General features: G+C 45.2%; 1 protein-coding gene across 1 annotated transcript in view; it reads left to right on the top strand.

Moving 5' to 3' along the window:
- Positions 1-17781, top strand: part of CDK5RAP2 (CDK5 regulatory subunit associated protein 2) — a 165893-nt gene that overhangs the window by 6336 nt on the left and 141776 nt on the right. The window contains exons 2-4 of the mRNA XM_037059158.1: positions 2575-2642; positions 6111-6178; positions 17614-17724. Coding sequence (XP_036915053.1) covers positions 2575-2642; positions 6111-6178; positions 17614-17724 — 247 coding nt within the window. The remainder of the gene's footprint in view (positions 1-2574; positions 2643-6110; positions 6179-17613; positions 17725-17781) is intronic.

Genomic DNA, 17781 nt, shown 5'->3' with positions numbered 1-17781 from the left:
GTGGCCCTGCGCTGTGGCCAGTGAGCACTGGAAACCCTCTGCCTCCGTTCATTTGGACCTCGCCACAGCCCCCTTGAGGAAGGTGTTAGGGGTGCCAGGGTGGGGTAGAGGTTAAGAACATGGGGTTTGAAATCCAGCCAGTGTGGCTTTTGCAGCTTATTACCTTTCCTTGGCCTGTGTTTCTTCATTTTTAAAAATGTCAACATTGAAAACTGCCACCTACCGCAGAAGGGCTGTGGTGTGCAGCCTGTCCTGCCTTGTGCTGTCCTGAGTGTGGCGCCTGCTCAGCATGGCTGTCCTGCAGGATAGGCTTGTTATGATTGTGCTGGATTTTGCTGGATTTGGTCTCAGCTTTGCCACTAATACTTTGTGATTTTGAGCAAGTAGGTTCCTTCCCCTTTCTGGGCTTTAGTCTCCCCCATCCGTACCGTGATAAAAACCATATCGAAGTCTTCTTGCTTTGCTTGCATAGTTTTGATATCTTGTGAGGCTCCATGAATCCCCAACCTTAGTTCTCAGGCTAAAAATGAGTGATCAGAATGGGAAGAGGGAGGAACTTCGAGCTGGAGGGGTGTCTGGGACTGACTGAAGTGTGCAGATGGCGGAGTCATAGCATTTTAAAAGTGGGTGGGTAAGGTGTCCATTAGCAGATGACTATAGATAGTCAAAAATGAATAGAGAGTGGGTAAAACAACTATGGGACATTTACACACGGAATACTACTTGGCTGTAAAAAAGAAGAGAATTTTACTTTTTGTGACCTTATGGATGGGCCTGGAGAACGTTATGTTAACTGCTATGTGGAATCTAATGAACAAACTGAACTAACAAGCAAAACAGAGACAGACTCGTAGAGGGCAGACGACAGTGGGGCAGGAAGCTGGGGGTGCAGGGACTGAGCCAAAAGGAAGAAGGACTCGGACGTGGACAACAGGGTGGCGATTGATGGGGGCGGGGGGTGTGAGGGGACTAAATAGTAATGGAAAAAAGCACAATAAAGATTAAATAAAATATAAATTTTAGCATCGCTTCTTGGCCTTTTGGCTAAGATCAAGTGTAAAAATAAATTTTAGGGGGAAAAAGTGGGTAGGTAAAGCCCAAGTGGAAACTTGGCAGGAACCAGACAGGAGTTTCTGTTCCATAGTGGTTTCTTCTAAGAGTTGGGAAGGCAAATGTCAGTTTTCGTACTTCTGTGTTTGCCATTCGGAAACTTATCAAAGACCAGATTCCTCGGCTTTGCCTACCAGGTAGTTTTCAACTGTGATTGATCTTGGCTTGAGTAACTGATGGGCCATCTCAGCCAGTGGGAGTCATTCAGTGGCTGTGGTGGGGAGAGACCCAGGTCGGGAATGTAGAGACTGGGCTGCAGGCTGAGCTTGACCAGTGACCCTGTGTGTGCCTCAGGGCCACCGTCTGCGAGAGGTGGTGGTTGAACTTGATTTTAATTTTTAAGAAAATTCAGTTTGGAAAATAGAGTTTGTCCTCATAATGCCTATTAGAGGAAATTGAGAGTTACAGAAGATTAAAAGAGGAAAATCTCTCTCATTTCCACAAATGATGATTATAAGTATTTCCTTTGTCTTCATTTATAGCCCACCTAACTTCCAAGAAGGGTTACAGGTGACTTTAGTGTATATGTATTTCTTTTATAATTGAGGGCATATTCTACATAAGTTTTTTTCTTGTTATCTTTGGAGGAGTCACATTTTATGTAATTATTCTCTTGATGTCGGAATTTTATGGTATTGTGGAGGTGCATGCCAACTTTAAGTTTGGTGATCAGGCAGAATTGCCTTCCGAACAGAATGGATTTAGATTTAGGAGTCTGGGAGGAGCGAATTGCCAAGAAGTAGAGCTGAGCTTCCATCAACTCCTAGTTGACAGCTTCGGACAGAGGCACATCATTGGGGATTAGACACAAAGGGCTGGGGTTCCAGACTTGGTTGTCTACCTAACCACCGGGTTAGTGTCTCCAGATCTTCACTGAACCTATTCTTGTATCAGTGTTTCATGTAGTAACACTTCTAGGATCAGTAAATTTTGCATTTTTGTTTGATGGTCTTAAAGCATCTGAATTGGTGCCTGATTCTTGGAAGCTTGATTTTGGTTGTGATAGGTGTGTTAATATTAGTAATGACAAAGACAGTAGATGCCACTTAGCGAGTGTTTACTATGTGCTTTGTGTTTATGTGTGTTAACTCATTTAATCTTTACACCTAGAGGGTGGTATTCCCATGTAACAGATTAAGAAAGTGAGACTTAGAAACTTACATGGTGCACTTTCTCTCCATCTGCCACACGTATGGCGTACAGCTTGATGTATGAGCCAGGGAATGAATGAATGAATGAATGAATGACTGGCGTTACTGAAGGTCACTCAGCTATTAAGTGTTAGAGCCAGAACTCCGCCCCAAAGCCTGGGTTCTTAACCTCTGCACTGCTGCCTCCCAGGGAGTTCAGCTGTGTGCCCCTGGCTGGCCACGGCCCGGTGATTGTCGTGTGCGGTCTCAGCAGTCTTAACAGTCTCTGTCGTTCCAGCACTCACTCATCTCTTACGCATATATTCTCTCTTAGTGGCCTCGTTCCCAAGTTACCAGATGATCTGGAAGGCATCAGCCCCATTGCTGGTTTGGGAAATGGTGGTAAGTACCCAAAGCTGGGCATTTTTTAAAAAACTAGGAACAAGGGAAGCAGATATCAGTCCAAGGGGGCCTTGAGGCCTGGAGCCTGGGAAAGGGCTCTGGTGTCTCTGCAGGCCTGCAGGGTACCCACAGTAGGTGCTCAGGATTTTACGTATGTATTGATTTGTCACTCACCTCCTCTCAGAAACACTGGCCTAGAGGAATTGATGTCCTTTAGGCCATATTTCATGAGTTTTTTTTCTTGCTACCAAGCTCATAGGGGTTCAGTCTGTGTTTGCTAAACCGAGTGACTGCATGGAGTCAGGACACGGGGTTGGTATTAGGTCAGGCACGGAGGACTTGTTGGTCCCCACTGCTCAGCGGCTGGAGGCCGAGGTCTGAACTTGGGTGTGCCAGGGCCCTCCCGGCAGGCTGCTGGGTGCCATGTGCCAGCAGAGGCCCAGCATTCGAATCCACACGGGCCTGCCCTGTGGAGGCAAATGGCTGGTCAGACCACAGGAGACGGTGCTCAGTAAGTAAGCCGTCTGTTGTGGTTGAGCTGAGTTATGAGGAGACTCTGTTTTGCGTTCATCATCACTTTTGTTTCTGAGAAAAGTGCAGGCTATTGCAGTTATCTGTGGAAGTGCTAATAATTTGACTTGTTGAAATATCTTAGAGATATTTTGACTTGTGTTTTATTCTCTTCTCCAGACCAATGAAATATGTGCAAAAGGAAGATGTTTTTAGAGCAGGTCATATACATGTCACAGGTTTGTTTCTGGAGACTACTTCGGCTTATGGGCCACCCTTAGGTTTTCCTTCAGAATATGTTAACTTTTACTTGTAACACAGAATCCAACAATTCTTGTTTCTGCCCTTCCTGCCCACAGACAGAAGCAGAAAATTGGTAGGCCCACATGCACGTCCATTTCATGCCAGGCTCTGGGCTAAACACTGGGATTCAGCCTTGAACAGGTCACAGCCAATCTGAGAGGACAAACAGTTGAAGAATTATTATGATAAATCATATGATGAATGTAGCGAGTGAAGATGTATCAGGTGTGGTGAGTGGAGTAAGAGGGGATTTATCTTGGTGAGTGGGGGAGGTGGGTCAGGCACCAGTTTCCCAGGAAACTGATATGGAGCTGAGACTTGAAGAATGAGGAGGGCCTAGACAGGGACACAGATGACTATGTCCCTGTCTAGGGACAGGGACACAGACCCAGATGACTGAGCGTGGCCCGTGTGTGGAGCAGGAGCACAGATCCGTGTGCCCTGGGTCTGGCGCACAGGGTTCTTCTCGGTCTGCCCCTGCCCAGCTCCTGAATCTCTTTTCTGCTGAGTGGTTCAGGGCACCGTGCCCATTCCAGCTCTGGGCCTTTGCACGGGAAGTTTTGTTGCCTTTTGCCCCTCATCTGCCTGCTTCTTCTTTCAGACTCAGCTTGAAGCTCACTGCCTTCCCTGGCTCTCCTCCACTGGCCTTAGGTTTGCTTTCCTCTCTGCAATTTATATNTTCTCGGTCTGCCCCTGCCCAGCTCCTGAATCTCTTTTCTGCTGAGTGGTTCAGGGCACCGTGCCCATTCCAGCTCTGGGCCTTTGCGCGGGAAGTTTTGTTGCCTTTTGCCCCTCATCTGCCTGCTTCTTCTTTCAGACTCAGCTTGAAGCTCACTGCCTTCCCTGGCTCTCCTCCACTGGCCTTAGGTTTGCTTTCCTCTCTGCAATTTATATATTTCATTTCATTTTGTTTCATCGATTTCTGTTGGCTATTTAAAAAATACCCAGAATTAGCCCACTTCCAGTCCAATTCTGACTCCTGCTATGCCACCCTGGTTTAAGCCACTGTGATCTCTGGTCTAGATTATCCAGGTAACCTCCTGACTGGTCTCCTGGTTCCCAAGCCCCGTTCAGTCTGTGCTCAGTGGGGCAGCCAGAGGGAGCCCGTAGAAACCGAGTCTGATCAGGTTACTCTTGCGCTCTGAATCCTCTGTTGGCTCCTCGGAGTGTGGGGAAGAGCCCACAGGCATCCATAGTCTGCCCCCCAGCACCTCGCTTACCTCCTCTTCTCTCCCTCTTAGTCCATTGGCACCATGGCTGGTCCTCAGATCCACCAGACGTGCTCCCACCTTAGGCTTCTGCCCAGCTGTCACCTTCTCAGTGAGACCTTGCTTATGGTCACCCTAATGGAAATGCCACCTTATGTAAAATGGCATTCCTTACCCCAGCCTTGGTATTTCTTCTCCTTGTCCCCTTTGTTTTTCTCTATTGCATTGATCACATTGTAACATATTATGAATTGCCCTATTATTTTGTTTATTGTCTCTTTCCTCCTAGAATGTGAGCTCCATTTGTTCATTTTGTTTCCTGATATAGCCATTTCTAGAATGCTGCCTGGCAGAGAAGAGGCCCCCCATGCATGTCTGTCGGAAGAGTGCTTTCATCCACTCAGCACGCATTCACTCTGCAGCTGAGAAGTGCCAGGCCCCTTGTGCAGCGTGACAGTTGCTGTCTGTCTCTCTCTTGCCCACTAGAGTGGGGACCTCTTGGGCCTTGGATCATTGTCTCTCTCACTGTTTCCCCAGCGCCTGGCACAGAATAGGGAAGTAGTAAATGTTTGCTCAATTAAAGAAGCAGTGGGGAAATTTGGGTTTGGGCAAAGTCTTTAATCATTCCATAGCAGCAATTGGCAGCTTCCAACCCACTGTCTGCTTTGGAAAATAAGCTTTTATTGGAGCACAGCTTCTTTATTTGTTTGTGAATTGTCTGTGGCTATTTTTGTGTTTCAACAGAAGAGTTAGTGTTACTATATTGTAACAGATTTTAGGCTTTATATATGGCCTGCAGAACCTAAAATATTTGTTGTCTGGTGTCCTAACAGTTTTGTGACTCCTGATGTCAGGTCAGTTAGACATGCTCTGTTTTCGGTTGCTGACATGTGACACGCTGTCCTGGTCGGCAGAACGACTTTATGACAAACAGTAAGGAAGTACGTGTCGGGACAGCTCTGCTCGGCCACATGCCCAGTGCATTTTCTGGGTTCATTCTGTGATGCATACTCATGATATTGGGGCTAGTTTAAATAATGTGTAGATATTTGAAATCTAATGGGTTAGAGCTTTCACTGGACTCAGAGCAGTGAATCACAATAGCCAGAAAGCACCAGCAGAATATACTGTGGAAGATGCTCATGTGTTTTCAGGCTCTGTTCCCTGATGGGGATGCCGGCGATTTGCATACCGTGACGTTCTGTCTGTTTTACCTTTTTATAGTGCTCCCAAAANATGATATTGGGGCTAGTTTAAATAATGTGTAGATATTTGAAATCTAATGGGTTAGAGCTTTCACTGGACTCAGAGCAGTTTATCACAGTAGCCAGAAAGCACCAGCAGAATATACTGTGGAAGATGCTCATGTGTTTTCAGGCTCTGTTCCCTGATGGGGATGCCGGCGATTTGCATACCGTGACGTTCTGTCTGTTTTACCTTTTTATAGTGCTCCCAAAAGTGTCAGAAGAAACAGTGTCTCCCACCAGAGCCCGGAACATGAAGGACTTTGAAAATGTAAGTGGAGATACCAAGTCTCTGTCCCTAAAAAACCTTGCCCACTGCCACTGTCTAAGCAGGCCCAGGAGGGAGCCGTACTTCTTGACAAGCATCTGAGCCGGATAACGCCCAGTCTGGAGGAACGCCAGGTCTCATGGTCCTTCTCTTTGAGACTCATACACCTGGCACAGTCGGCGCTTCAGGTCGTGGGCTGGTTATGGGGTCTCAAAGGGTCGGCAGTTTCCAGCTTACGGGAGGGTGGTGTGCTGCTGTGTCCCGAATGTGAGGACAGGACCTTACCGCACAGTTGAGAGGAGCTCTTGTCTGTCAAGGACTTTCTTGTCGTGTCAGGCACCTTGTTAATGGCCCCCATTTGACCTCTGCTGCACGTCTGTGAGGGGTTTTGTGTTATCTCCATTTTACAGAGAAGGAATCACAGGATGCTCTAGCATCAGAGCTGGGACTTGAATCCAGGTTTTTAATGACTCCACGGCCATTACTTTCCCACCGCATTGGGGCGACTCCTGGCCTTCTGTGGGCTTCCTCTTTGTGGCCGTCGAGTGGAATGCGAGCAGCCTGGGCCCAGCGCTGTGGTGATTGTCCCAGGATGGGTCGATGCGGCTTTCACACCTGGTATCTTTAGGCACCGTGTCGTCCATTTGTTGGTGAAGGGTGCTTGTTGTCAAATAACAGGACAATAAGGTTATTTTCTCAGTTCCAAATCTCATTAACAAGTTACCTGTTCAACACTCTTCATTTATCTTGGGAGGAATTAGACCCTTCTTCATCTGCAACCAAATGGAATCCGCGCTGTGAAGGACAGGGGGCTGTTCATCAGACAGAGGACGGAGGACACGGGGAGAAGGACGTCCCACGACTGTGCTTCTCTCTCCCCAGTTGTCGTTACTGAACGAGCGGTGCTGTCTCCGGATTTAATTTAGGATGCTCATTACTGCTAATAGTTATCTGCAAACCACCGGTGACCAATTGAAGAAATGACTTGTCAGATCTCTAATGGAAACAAGTAATTTCTGAGCTTTGAGCTGTTGTAATTTCAACTGTACAAGTTGATCTATGCTGTGGGGTCTGGGGCCGCAAATGAGTGAGATTTGATTACTGCACATTGTGTATAATTAAAATGTGCTCTGCTGTTTAAATGGTGGTTCCTGTTTTATCATAAGGGTAACAACAGCTGCTGCTCCCCGAGCTGCTGCCCCGAGCTGCTGCCCTGAGCCGGGCACTTGCGTGCTTCCTGTGTCGGTGCTCCGTGGCACTGGTGGAGTGGCTCTGTGAGGCGCAGTGTTTAATCTACGGAGGGCACACTTTTGGATTTTATTTCTAGATGAAAAAATTTTATAGAAGCCTACAATTTTTGCTTTTCACATTTTCCTGTATGCCTTTTGACCTGAGAGGAATCTCAGAGAGGAATCTGCCCTCCGTATTATAAGTAGGAGAAGCTGAGGCCTGGGGGGGTGACATGGTGCCCGGGGGTGACATGGCGAGGCTGTTCTCCAGGCGGTCTCTGCTGCCCAAGGACCACAGCCCCGGAGTCCATGAGCACCCACGCCCGAGTCCACCTGCATGTCAGCTGTTGCTCCTTCTTGGTGGTGGTGTGCTCATTAGTGCGGTTTTTCTTCCTGCTCTGCTTGTGGTTTGAGTTTTCCTTGCTCAGATGTGCTCTTGGTGACCTAAGTACTACTTTTCTTAAAGGTGAGGGAGAACCTCTATGCCAGTATGTTTTAGGATTTATGGNCCACAGCCCCGGAGCCGGACTGCCTGCTCATCCACTTCCGCAGGGTGACTGGGGCCAGTCACTTAGCCTGTCTGTGCTTGCCATCCCTTGAAAATGGGCAGGACAGCAGTGTGTGTGTCTTGGTGCTGTTAGGAGGCTTAAAGGAGTGAGTGTGCATGAGCACCCACGCCCGAGTCCACCTGCATGTCAGCTGTTGCTCCTTCTTGGTGGTGGTGTGCTCATTAGTGCGGTTTTTCTTCCTGCTCTGCTTGTGGTTTGAGTTTTCCTTGCTTAGATGTGCTCTTGGTGACCTAAGTACTACTTTTCTTAAAGGTGAGGGAGAACCTCTATGCCAGTATGTTTTAGGATTTATGGATTTTTTTAAACATTTTATGACTGTGGTCCTTTGGCTGCTGTTAGGTTTTTATGGCATTAATATCTTTTACTGTAGTACTTTCAAGAGCAAATCCTTCAGCTGAGATTGAAATGACCACACTGTTCTCAGTGTTTCCCTTTTAGGTCTTTATAAGTGACTAAAATTTTCATTTGGCTTGAGCTACCAAATGCATGACCTTTGTGTTCAGGTGGTCTGAATTTTCTGCAGGATGCTTATAGGAAATCCTGTTGGCATTTCATGCCTATTTTACAGTCAGCATACACATTAAAGAGGAGGCTGGAGTCCCTTTGATTTAAAGGGGAATTCATGAGTCCTCCTCTAGTGTCAGATAATGAGTGTCTGAACATCAGGGCCTATTAGCTAGCATCTAGCAAGACATAGGCCTCCTCCTGGTTTTGCTCAGAGTCCATCTTCCATCAATAAATATTTGCAGGTATACACCCCACGCCATGCTGTGCCAGGGGCTGGGGGATTTGCGTTAGGTTAACAGCAGGCGCGTCTCTCAGTCAAGAAGCTCACAGTCTGATTGGGGAGACGGAAAGCAAAATAGTTCAATACAGGGTGCTGTGGAGCCTAGAGGACCTGGCCTGGGGACTCAGGGAAGTGTTTCTTCAGTTGGGTCATCGGGGACAAGACTGGATTTGCCAAGGCAAGAGGACTGGGAGGGCGTCCGGATGCAAGGATCAACCTGTGTGAACGCAGAGAGAGGCCTGGTAGGGAGTGGTGAGTTTTGAGAACTGTGAGTTCCCTTTGGCTGGAAGGGGGAGGCTGTGTGAGGGCACCTGTGAGAAGTGAGGCCATTGAAGCCGGCAGGGGTCAGCTCCTGTATGTTACACTGCTTTGTTGGATTTTGCCCCGAAGGTGGAGGGAAGCCAGTGATGGATCTTAGCCTGGGAGTGAAGTGACTGAATTATACTTTCAGATCACCCAGACTGGTGATTGCAAGGAGGGAGCAAGGCTGGTGGCTGTGTGATCAGTTGAAAGGCTGCTGCATGTGGCCTTGTGGGGCCTTGTGGGGAAGGGGATGATTCTGGAGCTAAGGGAGAGGGTCGTAAGATGTTTAGAAGAAAGTCAGAATTTCAGAGCTAGAGGAATGCTAGGAGTCCCTGTGTTTGACACATGGGGACTCTGAAACCCAGACAGTGGGAGGGATTTCTTTAGGCTTTGAACTTGGGTCTCCTGGCCCAGGAAGTCTTTTTTTTTTTTAAATAAGATTTTATTTATTTCCTTTTTAGAGAGAGGGGAAGGGAGGGAGAAAGAGAGGGGAGTGAAACATCAATGTGTGGTTGCCTCTAACACATTCCCTACTGGGGAACTGGCCTGCACCCAGGTATGCGCCCTGACTGGGAATCAAACCAGTGACACTTAGGTTCGCAGACCTGTGCTCAGTCCACTGAGCTATACTAGCCAGGGCCTTCTTTTTATTCCACTCTGCTATTTTGTACAAGACCTTGCTCTGACAAGTGAAAACCAGACGCCTTCTTGGGTCTTTAAACTGGTTAATCCATTGTCTAGTACCTTCATTGGCAGAAGGTGTCATCACCTCTGTGGCAGGCCTTATGGTAGAAGTTGGCAAATCAGCTTGCTCTGCAGTGGGGGCCTGTCTTCGTGGATCCAGAATCTGGGTCAGCGTATCCAGGCAGTCGGTCCAGTAGCAGTCTTTGTCCACATGTGGAGGACCAATTCTGGCTTTTCCTGTGACCTTACGGGCAGAGAATGACAGGGGTAGCTTTCCCCTTCCCTTAATATTGCTGATGGGCCCTGTTATTTAATGACTGTCTAAAATTCATAAAGACATTAAAAGGGATGGATTGGACCATAATTTACATAATCTTTTATTGTGGGACATTCCAGATGGTCTCTCGTTTTTCACTATTGCCAGCAAAGCAGCAGTGAATATCCTTGTGCACATGTCTTTTCACAGTGGCGTGATTATTTTCTTAGGGTGAGTTCTGCTGCTCATGTCCGACACCCACCTGCCCTTAGGTGCTGGGGTTCTGTGTCTAGGATCTTGTTCCTTTTTGTTGGAAATTGTTGGTCTCAGCTGAGACAGTTGGTCACATTTAGAATTTTATTGGGGAAATGGCTAGGAGGTTCACATCTTCAAATTTTCTCTGTAACCTCTATGTTGCAAGTTACTTATTACTACCAGGGAACAAATAAGTCCCTTCCCCCCACCCTCTGCCCAGTTTGTCATAAAAAATATTGCTCATGAGCCCCCAATCCATTTTGGGAAAATTTATCCTCAGGAAACAAAGTTGCTTGTTGCCACATTGCGTGTGATTGTGAAAAATTGGGAATGAAGGAATTGTATTTTACATTTGTTATTTCTTTGGCTTCTTTTTTTGGGATACTCATCCAAGATGTATTTATTGATTTAAAAAAAATAGAGAGAGAGAGGTGGGGGTTAGGGAGAGGGAGAGGGAGAGAGAGGGACGTCACTTGGTTGCCTCCTGTTATGTGCCCCAACTGGGGGTCGAACCCACAACCTAGGTACATGCCCTGACTGGAATTGAACCTGCAGTCTTTTGGTATATGGGAAGATGCTCCAACCAGCTGAGCCACCTGGCCAGGGCTCTTTGGTGTCTTGCAATAAGCTTGTGATGAAGGTATTTCACAGATGAGGAAGCTGAGATTGAAGAGATGAAATAACTTGCCCATGAACTTGGTGTGGTTGCGAAACTCAAAGCAGGCAAAAATCAAGTCTGGTCTCTTTGATTGCAGAGCCTGAATGCTTTCTGCTAGATGCACAGATGCTCAGTAGAGAAATGTGAAATAATTGACAGTGAATCAGGTCGGCAGAGTTGAGTGCAGTCATTTTAAGTGATAATTATGTGTAATTCTGCAACAAAATTTAAGATACTAGAGGAAAGCAATGGAATATCCAAATTCACGTATTTTATAATTTTATAAAAAATGTGTATTCATGAGTGAAAGCTGCAAAGAATATAACAGGAGTTGGTTTCATAAATTGATTTTATTGTGTTCCGAATATTATTTGGGTCCAGTTTTTAAATTCTGTTATTGCTACAGTACTGATTGTTAATAGGAGATGTTTGCTTAGGAACATCTTGCTTGATGATTTGGGGACGCCAGGGAGAGTAACGGAATCAGAAACTGGGTCCACAGTGGCCTCCTCGCTTGCTAACCTCACTTGGCTGCTGCTGGCAGGACTGTCGTACATGCAGTGTCGTTCGCCAGAGACGGACTCTGAACAGCCAGATCTGTGGTTTTTGTGATGTTCAGTGAGTGGTCTGACAGTTTTGGGGTTTTTGAAGAGGATGTGAAATTGACGGTGGCCCGAAGAGCTGCTTAAAGAGGCTCGAGGGGAAGTGGATTCCTTGTGAAAGCCGGCCTTGGTTTCCAGCTAGCTGATGCTTCAGCTGTTTGGTCGTCACAGCTCCTGCGAGGTAATTGGTTTTATTCTCACTTTATAGAGAGATGTTAAATGATTTTCCCACGGTCACACAGCTCACGAGTGGCAGCAGTGGGCATTCAGTCCTCTCTGCTGACCCCCGGGCCTTGCTCCTAGCCCTTGCCGCCTGGAAGCAAACGGTGATCTGGTGGGTGAGCTTCCGCTTCGGAGGCCGGGCGCCTGCCAGCTGTCGAAACTGATGCCAGAGTGAGGTGCCTGGCTTAGATTTCAGGTAAGGCTGGCCTGGTTGGAGTTGCCTTGATTCTTTTTCACATTGTTGATTTTTGTGTTTCTTCCCATTCTGGTGGAGCTCTAGGCTAGGCAGGGCTTTTGAATAGGGTGTGAGTGAGGGAGGAAGCCAGAATGACCTAGTAGCAGCTTCTTCAAAGTGGGCGGGCCAGCTCAGAGAGCACTGCCCGGAATCGGGCTGGGCTGCAGTTGCACAGCAGCGCTTGGGCTCTGGGGGCTGGAGTGTGTGAGCACAGCCCTTGCGGGAGCTCACTTTCCAGCGTTCGGTTTCTGAGTCCTGTTTGGTGGGTTTTCTAATTGGAGGTATTTATTCTTACTGTATGGTAAGCTGTTTTCAGTTTTTCCAGCTCAAGGTTTTTTTTTTTTTAAATTCTTTTTTTAAAAAAATATTTTATTATTTATTTATCTTCAGAGGGGAAAGGAAGGAGAGAGGAAGGAAACATCAATGTATGGTTGCTTCTCGTGCATCCCCTGCAGGGAACCCTGCCGGAAACTGGCCTGCAACCCAAGCATGTATCCTGACTGGGAATCGAACCCCCCGATCATCTGGTTCGCAGGCCGGCGCTCAGTCCACTGAGCTACACCAGCCAGGGCCCTTCCAGCTCAAGTTTTTAACATTTTTTGAACTTTTTCTCTTAAAGGGAGAAATACAAACATGAAGGATATTAATATGTTTTAAGTTCTGCCCTGGCTGATGTAGCTCAGTGGATTGAGCACGGGCCTGGGTTGTGGGCCATGACCCCCGTGGGGGTGCGCAAGAGGCAACCACATCTTGACATTTCTCTCCCTGTTTCTCCTCCCTCCCCCTGTCTCTAAAAATAAATAAATAAATTCTTAAGAAAATATGTCTTCAGTTGTTATGCTGTGTTAGATGTGATACTAAATGTTTAAATTAATTTCTTCTAATCCTTATAATAGCTTTCTGAGATAGGCTTCATTATAATCCCATTTTTATAGATAAAGGAACTGAGGCATAAGGTAAAAATGAACTTGACTAAAGGTTCAAGGTAGTCTGGATTGTATTTATTTATGAAGTTTTTCATTCATTTAACAAATGTTGAGTACTATGTTCTAGGCATTGCTAAAACCTCAGGGCCGTAAATTGGTAAGGTTTGTGCTCTCAATGAGTGGATTATATTCATATAATAAACATAATAATAATAAATGTGTCAGCAAATAAGGTGAATACAGATTGTGAAAAGTTCTGGCAAGAAGTTAAGAGTCATGTGTTGGAGTGTGACTTGGTGGAGGCAGTAGAGATGGGGCCTCTGTGTTGGTGTCATTTGAGCCGAGACAGGAAGGATGAGACTGAGCCACCCTGACAAGAGCTGCGGAAAGGGCTGTGTAGACAGACGGGCTGGGCTTGTTTGAGGACCAGAAAGGAGGCCGTTGAGGCTGGAACGCTGTGAGCAAGAGAGGGGATTTACTGTCGAGACTACAGGGCAGGTGGGAGCCAGACGTATGGCGCTTTGTGGCGATGGCGGGGAGTTCCAGTCTAAGAGCGGTGGGGCAGGACCGGTGGAGTGGTAAGAACCGGATCGGTCTGACCACTGCCTCCCTGCATTGCAGGGCCTTCAGGAAATGTCACTGGGGTTGTTCACCGGTCTGGCCTTTGGGTATTTAGTAACTGTCTCTTACGTTTTAGACTAGAATGCACCAGAGGATGGTTTCTCATGTATTAGAGGTGGTTGGGTAGAAAGGCAGTAACTGGCTGGTACAATGCAGTGTGGGAACTACTGTGGTGAAGAGAGGGGAGGGTGTATGGAGATATTTAGGAGGGTTCCCAGTCCGGCCTGCTGGGGCTGTCAGAGCAAACTTGATGGGGGGGGTGCTAAGCAGAGGACCAGACTGCCATTGTTGTGCAGGGGGCACTGTGCTTCATCTGCCTGCCCGTCTGCCCTTCCCAGTGACCTTCTCAAGGCCTATTTACCTTCTCTTATTTTTAAAGAAAATGTCTTTGCCTATAAATAGGACAAATATTCTTTCCTGTGTTCTGTGAAGAATTTTAGCAGTGCGTACAATGTGGACATTCTATGCAAGCTCCATAAATATTTTATTGGTAGCTGAGTAACAGAATAAGGTCTGTCTTTATAGGATGCAGCTGGCAAGGCAGACGTTTTTGTTTGAATGAATGTTTTATGTGCTGTTTCCTTAAAACATTCAAAAGGAGGATTTAATGAACCTCCCAATCGTCTCTCGTGCTGTTCTTGTTAGCCACAAAATTGTTAACAAGAGGGCCAAGGGCAGACAGTTTGAAAACATAATGTAGAGAAAGCTTATCATGTTTTATCCAGTCATAAAAGTATGTTTAATAAAGAGAGCATTAAATGCTATTAGCAATTATTCTTTAAAATGCTGAAAAAAAACCCAATGAGTATAGATGTGTGGGGATGTATTAGTATACAAATTCAGCTATTAATATTTTACTATATTTCATTTTAGTTATTTTAAATTCAACTTGTTTGATATGTAATTTACATAAAATGAACTTTACTAATTTTAAGTGTTGGGTGAGTTTTGGTAAATGTATACTCTCTTGTAACCTCTGTTATAATCAAGGTATATATATACACACACATACACATATGTAATTACAGTTTTTAAAAATACTGTGTCCTGTTCGAGGTTCATGTGACCATCATCACAACCAGATTAAGGAACGGTTCCATAAAGCCAGAATATCCCCGTGTGTTGTGTCTTTGTGGTCGAACCCTCTCTTTCCCCCAGCCCTCTGGTAGCTATGCTCTGGCCTTCATCCCTATAATTTGGCTTTTTCCAGATGTCACATAAATGGAATCGTACAGTATGTAGTCTTTGAGGCTAGCTTCCCCCAGTGCAGTGTGTCTGAAATGCACTGGCGGTGTGTGTATCACAGTAGCTGAGCATCGGTCCATCATGTGGATGTACACTGTGTACTCTTCCGTCCTCGGAAGGGCAGTGGGGTCTTGTCATTTTGGTGACCGTCCGTGAAGCTGCAGTAAGCATTCACACACAGGTTTTGTGTGAACATAGGTTTTCATTTCTTTACCGGGTCATACGATAGGTGTAGTTTTGGGGTGAGAAGCTGCCAGATGGTTATCCAGAGTGGTTGTGCTATTTGCATTCTCAGCAGCAGAGTATGCGAATTCCATTTGCTCCACAGCCTCAGCAGCATTTGATATTATCAATTAAATTTTAAAGCTATTCTAGTAGTGCATTGTAGTTTTAATTTGTATTTTTCTAATGGCTAAAGTTGTTGAAAATCTTTTCTTGTGCTTATCTATCATCTGTGTATCTTGTACTGTGAAATTCTTTTAAAATCTTGCATCTCTTTTTTTTAAGCTGGATTGTTTTCTTACAGTTGCATTTTGAGAGTTCTTTATGTGTTCTGGCTACAGTTTCTGTGTTGGATATGTGATCTGCAAATATTTTATCTAGTGTGCAGCTTGTCTTTTTATTCTCTTAACACTTTTTGAGAGCAAAAGTTTTAAATTTTGATGAAGCCCAATTTATTTAATAAAAATTAAAAAGCCCATATTTATTTATTTATTTATTTATTTTAGAGGGAGGGAAAGGGAGGGAGAAAGAGAGGGAGAGAAACATCAGAGTGTGGTTGCCTCTCGTGTGCCCCTTGCTGGGGACTTGGCCTGCAGCCCAGGTGTGTGCCCTACTGGGAGTCAAACTTTGACCCTTTGGTTTGCAGGCCTGTGCTTGATCCAATGAGCTACATCAGCTAGGGCAATAAATTTTTTTTTGTTATGGGTGATGCCTTCAGTGTTATATCTAAGAACTCTGCTGAGCCTTAGGTTCCAAAGATTTCTCCCTATATATTCTTCTAAAAATTATATAATTTTACCTTGCCTCTTTTGTCATAGATTAATTGACCATGTAAGTGTGGGTTTATTTCTGGGCTCTCTGTTTTGTTCCAGTGATCCATGTATTTGTTTTTGTGAGGATACCATACTGCTTTGATTACTATAGCTTTATAGTATAGTTTGGAATCTGGGAGGATGATACCTCCAACTTTCTTCTTCTTTCTCAAGATTGTTTTGGCTATTATTCAGGGTCTTTTGTGGTTCCATATAAATTTTAGGATTTTTTGTTCTAGTTCTGTGAAAAATACCATGGGCATTTTAATAGGAATTGCATTAAATATGTCAATTGATTTGGGTAATGTGGGCCTTTGTATGTTATTAATTCTTTCAATCCATGAGCATGGTATAGCCTTCCATTTATTTGTGTTTTTCTCAGTTTTCAGAGTACAAGTATTTTGTTTCCTCAGTCAAATTTATTCCTAGGGTTTTTTTTGAGGCAATTGTAAATGGGGTTGTTTTCTTCGTGTCTCTTTCTGATAGTTCATTATTTGTGTATAGAAGCACAACAGATTCCCAAATATTAATTTGTATCCTGCAAATTTACTGAATTCATTTATTAGTCCTAATAGTATTTTCGGTGGAATCCTTTTTCCCCACTCATTAGAGAGTTGCAGATGTTTTGATAACACCCTTGAGGACTTCACTATTAGCTGTTAGAATATTCTGTTAGAATATATAATACCATTAGAATCATAATACTATTATCTAATAGTTAGAATCATAATACTATTATCTAATATAAAGCTGTTATTCACATTTTGCTAGTTATCCCCCCATAGCTTATTTTTTTAATTCAAGAGTCACTGTGTGATTTCATTGCACTTAGTTGTTATGCTCTCGTACTTCCATTTATTTGGAAGAATTCCCCAGTCACTTTTAATTTAAGATTGTCAGTAAGATTTTTGAAGAGTCAGGTCTGTTGCTTTGTGAAGGTCCTTCAGTTGGGATGCGTCTGATTGACAGCTTTGGATTAGGTTCAGGTAAAAGGTTGTGGGCAGAAGTATTTCAAGTGAAACTGTTTGTTTTCAGTGATTTATTTCAGGAGACATGAGATGTCAGTCTGTCCCACCAGGGTGATATTAAATACATCAACCCTCTGTATTGTATCTTTTGCCTCTGGATTTGACCAACCACGGACATTTTCCCATAGAGAATATTTTTAAAGTACAGGTTACACTCAGCTACTACACCCTTGTATGTAAGGTGCCAAAGCCCCCACTGACGTTGGTGTCCGTGGGTTCCTGCAACCCACTCCCTGTGAGTCCCAAGGGACGGTGGTGTGTGCTCTTGATTAACGTGGTGGCCGCTGGCTTTCTAAATTTTAAGTGTGCCTTTTCCTTTTGAAATTATAAGCCGTCTGTGGGGTGAGACCTCAGGACTGTGCGGTGTCCTGTTGTCCGCGATCGTCCATCTGATTCTGTCGGCGTCAGTGATCCTCAGCGGAGCCGACTGTCGCTGTGGTGGTGGTTGCGCAGTGGGACTTCCTGTCCCTGTTACTCGCCTGCATTTACGCTCTGGCTTTCTTTTGTGAAGAAGAAATTCCCCTCTCTTTTTTCCTTTCCTCCTTTACTTGTTGTCAGTGCGGAGGCTTGAATTCTTTCTTTACTTCGTCATTGTTCATTTCGATGCTCAGGTTGTCCTAAATTTGGTCAGGGGGAACCACTTAATTCTGGGGGGGTACAGGAGTAGCAAAGGTGAGCTTTCTCTAGTGTTTAACATTTGAATACGTTGTAGCCTATGAGAATTAATGTTGGTGACATGCCTAAGACCTTTACTTTTGGTAATCCACCTGTGCTTATTTTTCAGCAAATCACTGAATTGAAGAAAGAAAACTTTAACCTAAAGCTTCGCATCTATTTCCTCGAGGAAAGAATGCAGCAGGAATTTGATGGCCCCACTGAGCACATCTGTAAAACCGTAAGTGTCCTTCTTCTTGCTGCCACCCCTGATGCCTTTTCTCATCGGCCTCCAAGC

This window comes from Sturnira hondurensis, unplaced genomic scaffold (assembly GCF_014824575.4).
Source record: "Sturnira hondurensis isolate 20B ecotype Veracruz unplaced genomic scaffold, ASM1482457v3 Scaffold0010448, whole genome shotgun sequence".
In the NCBI taxonomy this organism is placed as follows: Eukaryota; Metazoa; Chordata; class Mammalia; order Chiroptera; family Phyllostomidae; genus Sturnira; species Sturnira hondurensis.
Note: the sequence above shows the minus strand (reverse complement) of the source record. Positions and strands in the feature narration are given on the sequence as shown.